Source organism: Polyodon spathula, chromosome 20, assembly GCF_017654505.1.
Source record: "Polyodon spathula isolate WHYD16114869_AA chromosome 20, ASM1765450v1, whole genome shotgun sequence".
In the NCBI taxonomy this organism is placed as follows: Eukaryota; Metazoa; Chordata; class Actinopteri; order Acipenseriformes; family Polyodontidae; genus Polyodon; species Polyodon spathula.
The window spans coordinates 4,959,705-4,971,996 of NC_054553.1; the positions used below are offsets into that span (position 1 = coordinate 4,959,705).

Sequence of the window (12,292 nt, forward strand, 5' to 3'; positions counted from 1 at the left end):
ATTACCATGCACTTGCAGGTGCCACCAGTCACACTAGTGATGAATTGGTTTTATTTTCAGTTGACGTGACTGAGGCATGTGTTTTGTTTTGTTATTTTTTTCATTTATAACTTATTAATATTTATGTGTATGGTAAAGGCGCTGCTGAAGTGCCCTTTCTGTGTTTTGTTTCTGTTTTTTTTTAAATGTTATATAATATAACCCAATTGTTACAAAAATTCCCAAATGTTTTGTCTGCTTGAATGGAAAGATTTTATCCTGCCTCTCCCTCTCCCTCTAGTGGTCGCAATGGGAAGGTGCGAATTTTGTCTTTCAAGACAGGACTTGTTTGTCTTTGTAACTCCAATGTGCAGGAGAAATATAAATGTGAGTACATGAATGTGCTGCTTATATAATGAGACAAATAAAGGCTGACTGAACGGTGGTTTGTGGTTATATAATAAATAACATATCCTTTTCTGAATGAAATTAGAAGAAGGATTCAATCAACAATTATTTATTAGCTGTGTGCTATTCATTTAGTGGCTGTGTGCGATAGGGTCAGATTGCCCGATATTGCTAAAACAGAGCCATCTGTTTTATAGGACTAATCCTATACTGAACTTGATATCCCTTTTATTAAATAAGTGTCTTAAAATGACAATAATGATTATAAATATATTTTCATACCCGTTAGTCTCTTATAGTTGGTTACTTTAAATATACCCCTGATGTAATTCTTATTCTAAAAGGTACGTCTTTGTTAATAGCTTTTTTGTTCAGTACATCCCTTTCTTTTGGAGAGTGTGTGAAAGCGCACTGATCGTCTGTTAGGTTAGATCTCAATGGACATGAAGGGCAGATCGGCTGGAAAGCCAGACACCTACATTTTAAAACATTAAACTAGATTGTGTAGAAGCTTCCCAAGTATTGTTTGATGCATACATTTAAGTCTAAAAGAAAATTCATGCAGTTCAATTATAATAATAATAATAATAATAATAATAATAATAATAATAATAATAATAATAAAAAATAAAGTAGCAAATGCATTGTTAACTACTCAAATAGTCATTGTAGTTCTGACATTGAACAAACATTTGTGCAAAATAAAACTTTTTAAAAAAATAATTAGTTTTAAATGATTTACATTTACTTGGTATTTTTGTATAATACGCAGCATACCTAGTGGTCAAAGATTAGAACTGTGGCAAGGAGCATGAAGAGGAATTGAAATCTGACGTTTTCATGATTTAAAAGCTAGCCTCCCAGCTCAGCGATCCCACTTGTGAAGCTGTATCTGCGGCCCTGTTCCCCTGCAGATCTCTTCAAGCAGGTGTCCGGTCCCGGGGGCGGGTGTGACCAGCGGCAGCTCAGCCTCCTCCTCCACGAGGCCATCCAGATCCCCCGGCAGCTGGGTGAGGTGGCAGCCTTCGGAGGCAGCAACATTGACCCCAGCGTTCGTAGCTGCTTCCGCGTGGTGAGTACCACTGCGCCACCCCCCTACTCTCCCTCCATTTTAAAACAAACTAGCCCATGTGCACCAAACTCATATTCACAATTGTGATGGATTGAGATCTCCCCCGTCACATGAGTAAATAGCATATATATTGTGTGCTACATCAGGGATTTGGGTGTAGCCCTCCTCCAACAGGCAGGCTAACCAGCTATGGGAGAATAAGGCTGAACTGACTGGAGGGGAATTGAGAAACCCTGTAATGATGTGGCCAGGCTAAATTGGATTGCATTAGCCTGGCCACATGTACAGAGAAGGAACTTTTCAACTGGGACTCGAAGGAGAGTATGCTCGCTGTTCTCACTAAAAACTGTGGTTTGTTAGAATAATGCAAAGTCACAGAAAAGAGTGGAGAGCTGAATTTGTGAATAAACTCATTTTTCCAAAGCTTCCACTACAGTATGTCCTAGTATAATAATTTGGTCTCTTTATGGTGCTGCTAGGGTTAAGATGAGCGTGTTTGGTTCCATTATTTGATTATTTCAAAGAGCCTGGCATCTAAAAAATCAGCAGAGATTTTGTAGAGCATCTGTAAACGTTTAACTTGCATTCAACAAATGAGGGGGAATGTCATGGGAAATCAATTTGAAATACGATTTTGAATCTGCATTTAATTAGGATTTCTTCCATTAAATATACTCTATCTCTCTAGAGGCTCCTTACTCTTGTTCTTTCCCCGTCATTGTCAATCCCCACCCCAGGCGGCTGGAAAGCCTGCTCTGGAGGTCTCGCACTTCCTGGAGTGGATGAGTCTGGAGCCGCAGTCCATGGTGTGGGTCCCAGTGCTGCACCGCGTGGCCATCGCCGAGTCTGCCAAGCACCAGGCCAAGTGTTCCGTCTGCAAGCAGTGTCCAATCAGGGGCTTCAGGTACAGCCACGCTGGGGGTGTGCAAACAAAGGTTATTCTCAGATTACAGTCAAAGATTGCACTATATTGTATGTTTCTCCAAAAAGGGATCATAGAATCTGTATTTTCTAAACAACATCCACAAGTCTCATGCTTTCCCCAATTGTTTATTTAGTTCAAGTTCTTATTAAATGAAGCAGAACAGAGCTGAAGGAAGACAAATGCTTGGCAACGCTAAAATAATGGCCACACATTCGTATTAATTCCACTGCATTAGCTGCTGTTCCTGTTGTGTTCCACTTGAATTGCTTATGAATTTTTGTCAGGACTAGAAAAATCATTACAAAATAGAAATAAAACGTTTGTTATTCAGATGTTACTCCAGATGTTTGAGATCAATATTAATAAGACTGTTAATAGAAAGATGTTTTTAAAATATGTGATATTGTTGAAAGTGGATAAATAATACCCTTGTTATTTTGCATTGACCATTTTCCTTCTTTCTCCTCCTATCTCTTCTAATTGTCTCTCTGTCTTTCTCTCATCTGTCGTTCAGAAGAGCTTTACTGGCGTGGCTCCCTTTCTCACTGCAATTTATATAAGCTATATCGGCATGCCAGCTCATTACGCATTGCCATGGCACATATAACAAACATAAATGATGTAATCCGGTTTCTGTGTTAAGGAAAAGCAGCAGATTGGCGCAGTCTCTCTCCCCATCTCTCCCTATAAACTTCTCTCTCGCCACCTTTACTGTTACCTTGAGCTGTCGATTTGGCTCTGTCTCCCTCCCAGGTACCGCAGTCTGAAGCAGTTTAACGTGGACATCTGTCAGACCTGCTTCCTCACAGGAAGAACCTCCAAAGGCAAAAAACTACACTACCCCATTATGGAGTACTACACACCAGTAAGGAACCCTGTCTTACCTACTAGCTTCCACAAACAACATCACAAACGCTTAATGCTAGGTTCAATTGGATTATTAACAAAGGCCTGGGCTAATATTTGTTGCAATAACACAACACATTATACAGCTACATTATATGTCATGCACATTACATTTTTTCTTTTTAATTGAGATTATTAATAGTGGGGAACCAATTAAGATAAGTAGGGCGTTGTATTTCCGCCACTGGCAGGAGTCCAGGACTCCTAAACCTTTTCATCCATTGTTGGCAGACAACCTCTGGGGAGAACATGCGGGACTTCGCCAAGACTCTGAAGAACAAGTTCCGGTCCAAGCAGTACTTCAGCAAGCACCCTCAGAGAGGGTACCTCCCGGTGCAGTCTGTACTGGAGGCTGAGAGCAGTGAAACGTGAGTCCCTCCACACCCGGACACTGGGGTCAATGAGCCAATATCTTTCAGTGTACTTTCAACTGTTGACCTTAATTTACAGTTCAATTAGGATAGTGTGGGTAAATGCCAAAAACACCTGCTTCTAATTAAGTGGACATTAAAAATCTAAACATATTATGGGTTTTCAGCTCTTCTTATTCATTTAATGGGTTACTCGGAGCTAGTGAGCGGTTGGATTTATAGCATGTCTTTTAAGTCCCATATTATATGGAATTATATATTTACCCCCCCCCCCCCACACAAAATAAATAAATAAATAAAATAAGACATATCATATAAAAAGGTTCTAAAAGCGCCCCCCCCCCCCAAGCAGGTTAGAAAAGTTTGTGAGGAGGGAGAACCCCAACACACTTATCTAATTGGCCAGCTGGTTAACGAGCTAACGACCTCCTTGTTTTGTGTCCTGTTTTGTTTGGGATGTGCAAAGAAAGGATATTCTCAGATTATAAGGGAGTTCATACATAACATGAGCAAAATCTCATCAGTTAACATCATTTCAATTCATTGTGTCTTCCTGACCTCCTCAATTACATTTAGACAATTTAACAATTTCAGTTGAATAATGAATACTGCAAACAATTGGTCGTATTCAATAATGTGAGAAATTGAGCCTGTACTCTCCCCCTCTGTTCATGTGACTGGGATTGAAACAGACATGCACAGCTTAACATGGGGATAGTGTAAGAGTTTAGGTGTAATGTCAGCTTAAAACAATCCTTACCTGGAATCCTCTGGTTTAAAGCTAGCCCATGAAGGTAGACTGTGTTTCTGTAACACAGGAAATGCACTGTAAATGTCTGGGCCCTGGCGTGAATGGTAATAACTGATAAGTAAGCCCTGTGCTTAGTTTTTGAGGGGATCACAAGGGGTTCCACAAAGCTGTGGGTGTAGCTCCTTGGGGATCTGCTGTCCACTCATGATCCTGACTCCAGGGATGTGTTTGGATGGAGACGCTGGTTAATAACTTCTCGTTTGCCTGTCTCCCCTCCAGTCCCAGCTCCTCACCAAGGCTGCCCCATGCAGACACCCACTCCAGAATCGAACACTTCGCCAGCAGGTACTTTAGGCCAAAAAACATGAATCTGTCCATTAAGTGCATTTGAAGGTCTTGTTGTCAGTTTACCTGGAATTACTTTATCTGAACAGTGGACTCACATACATAAATATACAGTGTTATTACCATGTTACAGGGGGTCTTTTCTTTCAGCATTGAAGTCAGTTAAGAACACTAACAAGTCATGATTTTTCTAATAATCACTGGTGTCAGTGGGGAGGGGGTGGGGCTTGCCACGACTATCCAACAAGACTATGGTGTTACAGATCACATACTATTTATAGAAATGTTTAAAGAGTTAGCTTGAAATTACTTTGCATGTTTCTATTACAATTACTCAGATATTGTGTTGTTTTTTTTTTTTTACTAAATGCTAATTTCTCTAGTAAGAGCCAGCACCATCTAGTTAACAGCAGAGTATATAAAAACAAGAAATACTTAGAACGATTGCAAGGGGGCTGTAAAAATATAAAAGTGAGTTCTTACTCTTAAGTGATTTATTTTAAGTATCCTCAGGGTACTTAAAATAAAAACACATTTTTCATCTAATTATATGGTCTAAAATGTTTGTCACGTGGGTTTTATTATCTTGTAAATAATTCTATTCCTACACTGCGCAATAACAACCACTAATAAGCATTAGCAAAAGTGTCACACAAAAAGCACTTATTTTTAATGAATGTAGCTTGTCGTGCACAAAATAATTACCAGGAAGATACAAAGTCTCAACAGTAATTCATTTTAAGTGCACAGTTAAACAATCATAAAAACATGTTGTTTGGGAAAGAGATGTAAAATGACCGAATGGCTAACCCCATGTGTTGCTCTCTCTGTTGAGTTTGAATTCAGACATGATTTCTATTCTTGCACCTCACTAAGAAAAAAGCACCTAGTTTTTAGTGCTCAATCCTCTCTCAAGTTTGCTCTGAAATCAGGTTTGAATCACACCTCCTTTCTCCCCCCCCTCCGTCCCATAGGCTTGCAGAGATGGAAAATCAGAACTGCACCTTCTTTACAGACAGCTTGTCTCCTGATGAGAGCCTGTGAGTACAACATGAGAAAGGGGAGGGTGAAGAGCAACGGTGACAGCCTGGACTTGGTGTTTTGCTGAATGCACAGCTGCACTGGAGGGTGGTACTCACTGGAGCACACAAGATCAGGAGTCCTGCTCACTCCCAGTAAATGCAGTGACACTAATCCGATGATCAGTGTAGCAGCAGGATCCTGAATCGTGCTTCCCCAGTGACAATGCACTCGCGTTGCCGCCTGCATACCTCCTGTATCCCAGTCTCTCTGACACTCACATGCATGCACTCACTCCATGTACACCAATGCAGATTCAAGCACACACACATGCATATTCAACCTGGAAACCACACACACATTTGAACACAGGGTGCATAGCTATGCATGCCATTTTGTATCTACACACACTCATATGCACTTTGGTATTCCCTTGCACATATTAATATTAACTGTGTATTTTTGTTTGTAAAAAAATATATGGTGCACATTAAAGGAGTGTTAGCCAGGGCTTTAAATTCCATTCTCTCGTCTCCGATCACAAGCAACATTATCCCTGGGCATGGCTTTTATATCTAGAAATTGTGCTTCACTGTATTTGATTGCACAGTAAACCTGTAGCAGTGCTGAGAACAGAGCATGCGGGAGGCTTATATTGTCACTGATGTGATGCGTGCAGTGTGGTTTATGATCAACAGTACTGCTGCCTCCTTCACTGAAAACCTTAACCTCACAGCAGTGTCAGAGATTCCAATGATCTTATAGCAATCCTCATGGCATTGAAATAGTCTTCAGCAAGTCCTTGCAGTCTTTTAATTGAAGACGTGTAATTGTCTCTCTGCAATAGTTGAGTCAAGTAGTTTACCTGACGGAGCCAGACTCTTTTAACCCTTTACTTTGTGCTCCCATACCTATTTAATGTCTATTTTCTCAATGTCAAATATATTGGTCACTGGGCAGCAAAGGGTTAAAGCAGCACATAACGTCCGAAAGGGATCACTACAACCTATTTTATGTTTATGATGCTGAAGTACCTTCCTAGTAGTTCTTCACACACTTTACTCAAGCTAGTCTTTCTTTAGGCCAAAATATGTACTTTAGGTACATATTAGGAACCTCATTTATTTAGTCTTTATAGACAAATGTTATATGGCTCTCGGTAAGTGTACATTACATTACACCGACCGCGTGTCCTTCTCGGTGCATCACACTGCCTGTCTGACCCCCTCTCTCCGCGGGGTGCTGTCCACAGCGATGAGGACCACTACCTGCTGCGACACTCCAGCCCCACCCTGGAGCAGGACTCACTCACAGGGCAGCATTTCGGAGACGGGCACGTCCTGGCCAACTTCAACTGTGAGGACAAGGATGAGCTGGAGAGGATCCTGGCCCGCCTGGAGAACGAGAACAGGTCAGACACCGTGTAAACCCGTGCCGCTCACAGGGACTGCTTAAGAAAACACACTAAAGATCTGCTGGCTTGTCAGAGTAGGTGGGGTCTATCTGGGTCGCTCTTTCACACATATAAGAATGGGCTTGATTTAGAAGTCAACGGTAGATAATCTGACAGTCCCATTGGTGACTGGTTCATTTTTTCTTTTCATATGGCGAGACGCCCAGATAATTCTGAGCTAATTGCATTTCAGACCACAAATGAGTTAATTCATCATTTCAGTGTCTAATTAATTCAATGTTTAATTCGATAAAATGATTTATTAAGTAAGACATCTTTAATGGTGTTAATACTGGGCAGCAAGAATGCATGCTCATTTACAAAACTTAGTTTGTTATGTCTTTGTAATTGTAAAATAATCAGTTTTTTTATTTTTTAAAGATAACAGAATTAGTTAATCTAAAAACAAAATGTACTTTTAAAAAAATATTTAGTAAAGCATATTACCATGCAATGTTAGTTTTAACCCGACGTTGCTTGCCATAAAACTCTTAGTGTGAGCTGTGTTTTGTAAATAAAGATAATAATCGAAATTGGTCAAAGGCAAAATAATTTTTTTTTTTTATTTTCCAACTATGTCCAAAAACAATGTTTCAGAAAAGTGAAACATACAATATGAAGATTAGTATGACAAGTATTCAGGCACATTTTACTATCAGTTCGTGCCAAAGGGTATGCGTGTGTTCTGTTCCGGCAGGATCCTGCAGGGGGAGTACCGACGGTTGAAGTGGCAGCACGAGGAGGCAGCTGCCTCTCCTGAGCTGGCTGACGGGGCTCCTGGCTCCCCGATGGGTCTCTGTGACGACGAGCTGCTGGCTGAGGCCCGTATCCTGCGGCAGCACAAAAGCCGTCTGGAGACGCGAATGCAGATCCTGGAGGACCACAACAAGCAGCTGGAGTCCCAGCTGAACAGGCTCCGAGAGCTGCTGCTGCAGGTACGAGGGGCCACAGGGGCCCAGAATGATAAACAAAAAATAACACAAGAAATGAAGGAATAAATGATATTATCAGTAAGTTCAGGACAGTGCTGCTGCCTTTTTATCAAATACTCCCAAGCGATACAAAACCCAAAATACATTGAAAATAGCACGTTAGTCTACAAGATTAATTAATATAGTATGTTTATTAGTTTTACTCAGATTGCAGATTGTTTTTTCTGGTAAACGTGTTTTAGAAACGCAGAGCAATATTTATTTTGATTTCATTAGCAAACCATTGATGATAATTCAGTTATAACAACCTTGGTCCAGAAATACCCCCAAATGATCCAGGCTTTGTTCAAATGAGTTCCAAACAGCTAAGTCTGGAAAACAAGCATGTACACATTCAGTTCACAATTAAAAGCCATTGCTGCAGAGCACTGCTCCACATTCTCTCCATTTATAGCATTGGACATGATTTCCCTTGGAAAAAAAAAAAAGAGGTTAATAAAATTGTGCTAAAGGGCCCGAATCCATTAAATGTTAGAAGAAAGGAAACGGTGAGTGGAGCTGACAATTAAATTGCAATTAGCAGAGCTACTCTAAAGCAGTCTGTATTCGTATTACATTAATACATCATTGAGGCAGTTGCAGTCAAGCACTGAATGACAAAAATGTTTTGTTCTGCAATACTGAAGCCTAAAGAGGAACCCGAAGCGAATGAATCAGCAGCGTCCTCAGTCTCCTCTTCACAGCAGTCCAAGGATAGCCAGAGGGAGGATCAGTCCAGGGAGACCCCAGATACAGAGGTCGCAGGTAAGGGTGGGCACTGTAGCCATTGAATAATGCAAGAGATGCCGTCCGTATCAATGATACCAGAGAACAGAGCAGCTTCTCAGAGCGTCTGCCACTACTACTGTACCAGCTGCTGCAATCCTATCACTGAAGTAACCATTGCAGCTCTTCTAAAAGCGAATGTAGTGTCTCCAAATAACTCTACTGTTGTCACAGGATGCAGCAAGTTGTCAAGGCAACCCATTGGGTAAGTAGGAGGCCTCTCCACCAGGCCTGTTGGACAGTACCACTGCTCGGGAGGGCAGGCTTCTCAATCGCTCAGTCGTCAAGAGTACAATTAGATTCGTACATTAAAACACAGTTCTGTCAAACAGGAAAAACAAGTATTTAATTCTGTCAAGAAAAACTCTGAATGCAGACTGTCAAGCTGTGTCATGCCAAACTGAAGCATGCTGCTTGCAACTTTGCATCTCACTCAGCAACGTTGTCTGTTTCTTGACTCTTATTTTTTCGACCTGCCGTGTTCTAGTGCAACAGGAAAGTGATACTTGCCAGAAATGTTGCTGTGGTCTGTTAGATGTTTTTACAGTAAGTGCACTTTGCTGTGTTCTGAGCTGAGCTTTTATCTCACAGTGCATCGAAAGAGTGCTTTGCTGAAATGCATTCTTTCTGGGTCACCATTAACAGATTGGTTGGCTTTTGTGCTAAAGTAGTAGACAGATTTCATGACTTGTCTCAGGATAAAATTGAAGAATCAGACAGCTATAAAGGGGCAATAAGCAGTTCTTTTGATCCTACCAAAGATGAGAATATATCATGCAGAAAGGTTATGGAACTTCAGTTGCAGAAGAGAATGTTGTTTTGCAAGGCTGAAATAAACTTCAACTTAACTTGATGAAATCACAAGGTTGCATAGCAATGAGTTTGACCAGGGTGTGGTGCTGGGGGGTCACGGGGGAGCGCTGCCCCCCCCCACCCCCCACTTCTCTTGTACAGGGAGAGCACCGCTTCCATACTAGAATATTGAACTATTTTGCTCCTATTAATATATGGAGATATACATGTGTATAACCCATAGAAATAAGCAAAGCATACAATAACCATAAGAAACCCTTGAGAAATAAATAATAAAGTTTGAATATAGCATGCCTGGTCTGGAACAACAGGTGTGAATAATGTAGACAGGTGAAGGGAACCCGTGTTAACGCTCAGCATTTTACAATTAGCGGTAGATGTAATAATTGGAACATTTCTTATTTGTAGACACTTATAAAAGAAATAATGTAGATTAAATAAACTAAACATGTATTTAAAAGATAAAACTCAATTGCAACAAGCAAATAAAGGGTACCTGTGGCCTTACACATCTTTTTTTTTGCAAACGGATGCACTTCTGTCTCATTCCCTTTTTAACGTCTGCAGTATGATAGTGAGACGGACTGATTCCGGACCAAACCATTCAATATACGAGAAGGGGGAGCGGGGGAGCGTTATGCATAGGATTACTACTAATAATAATAACAGAGTTTTAATCATGTGTGTATTAGTTTATGAAATTGGTTGCTAAAATATGTAGAGCATTTGTGTATTTATTTATCTTTAATATAAATAGCTGTAAGTCTAGTTGCTTTACAATAATACCTCAATACCTGATTGTCTGAATTTGTAATCAATTGGTACACTTGTTAGCTCTTTCAACTACCGTAACTACTAGTGATAAACTGCAGTTCTGTTGAGTGTATGGGGAAACAGGGACTGCAGAGGTGTGGTAGGATTGAGAGGGGGGGAGGGGAGAGGGGGTAGATAATAGCCACCACTCGCGTCTAAGTATAGCACTACACCCGAGTATGACATTATATTAAAAACTAGGCTTTGTTCTTGTCTGCCGAGTTTCCATTTGAAAGGTTTTTTGATGTACCAGCATGGTTTCAGACTTTCAAAATGTGTCCCAGTCACCCACTCTTGGGTAACAACTCTTAAACTAGACACAGCATCTATTAAGCACAGAAAGTGCGTGATTAAGTTATTGTTTTCAAAGACAAGGAATGAAAAGGTCATTAAGTCAGTCTGATATATATATGTTTTTATGTGACTGCAGACGCCAGCCAGGAGCCCCAGGACACAGTCACGCGACTGGAGGAGGTGATTGGACAGCTGAGGAACGCATTCCCACCACACAGTAGTGAGTATTACCCTCATTGAAAGAGATCAAACAGAAAATTCACTAGGAGAAAACGCATGGAGAGAAACTCATATACATAACCATTTACTTAATGTGTGTTTTGATTAATTACAATTTATCTAACATGTATATAAACTGTTGTAGACAGAAGCGCTCTGCCCCTAGTGGATGTAATAAATATATATAGTGGGCAGGTTAATGCTCACACTAAAACTAAACCAGGATGTGGTGACTGAAAATGATACAAAGTCTAAACGACAAGAAACAATTATACAATGTCTAAAAAAGAAAACAAGAATAATGTGTTAGTGTCTTTAACTTCCTTCACTTGAGAAAGCTTTGTGATTTGGTCCTATTGTCTCAAACAAATGTATTTTTTTTTTTTTTTTTTTTTAGGTACATCGCTTATCTAAAGAGCAGCTGTGTCCTGTCTGCTCGGCTTCTATTTAACTGGGATCCAGTTCAGAGTCATCCTCATCAACAAAACACAGTTCCCACCAAGAGTCATCCTTATCAACAAAACACAGCTCCCACCAAGAGTCATCCTTATCAACAAAACACAGCTCCCACCAAGAGTCATCCTTATCAACAAAACATAGCTCCCACCAAGAGTCATCCTTATCAACAAAACACAGCTCCCACCAAGAGTCATCCTTATCAACAAAACACAGCTCCCACCAAGAGTCATCCTTATCAACAAAACATAGCTCCCACCAAGAGTCATCCTTATCAACAAAACACAGCTCCCACCAAGAGTCATCCTTATCAACAAGACACCAACACGCACATACACTGACCTGCATCCCTAAGGAAACCCACATGTATGCTTACTGCATCACAACGCACATAGGATGCTGCCTACCTATGACCAAGACTTTTTAGTCAATGACCCAAGTGCACCCCCCCCCCCCCCCCCCCCAGTGCTCAGGAGAGTGATTTTTTTCTATTGGAGTTCTGAAGTTTTTGAGCCTGATTCTAGTGTTCCTAGATGGCTTTCATGTCAAGCCCATTTTGGAAACACACACACACACAGACTCACACAGGCTGAACGCCCACGAGCCAAATCCTTTATGTATGTAGTCACTGAGTTTTTGTGTTATTTTATACAATACAGTGTCACCTTGCAGAGCTCATGCTATTAAACAGTACTTGCTTGTAACAACAT

At 40.7% G+C, this 12,292-nt stretch overlaps 1 protein-coding gene across 2 annotated transcripts in view; it reads left to right on the forward strand.

The window, feature by feature from the left end:
- The window catches only part of LOC121295892 (dystrophin-related protein 2-like), a 52,882-nt gene extending 40,949 nt beyond the window's left edge, over window positions 1-11,933 (forward strand). Inside the window, exons 12-23 of one of the 2 annotated variants that reach the window (XM_041221015.1) lie at window positions 281-366; window positions 1,302-1,459; window positions 2,197-2,363; window positions 3,138-3,249; window positions 3,522-3,658; window positions 4,692-4,757; window positions 5,732-5,797; window positions 7,030-7,188; window positions 7,928-8,165; window positions 8,849-8,966; window positions 11,044-11,127; window positions 11,524-11,933. In XM_041221015.1, coding sequence (XP_041076949.1) covers window positions 281-366; window positions 1,302-1,459; window positions 2,197-2,363; window positions 3,138-3,249; window positions 3,522-3,658; window positions 4,692-4,757; window positions 5,732-5,797; window positions 7,030-7,188; window positions 7,928-8,165; window positions 8,849-8,966; window positions 11,044-11,127; window positions 11,524-11,540 — 1,408 coding nt within the window. In that variant the 3' untranslated portion in view covers window positions 11,541-11,933. The other variant, XM_041221014.1, reaches the window with a different exon arrangement.
- The last annotated feature ends 359 nt before the right edge of the window (window positions 11,934-12,292 follow it).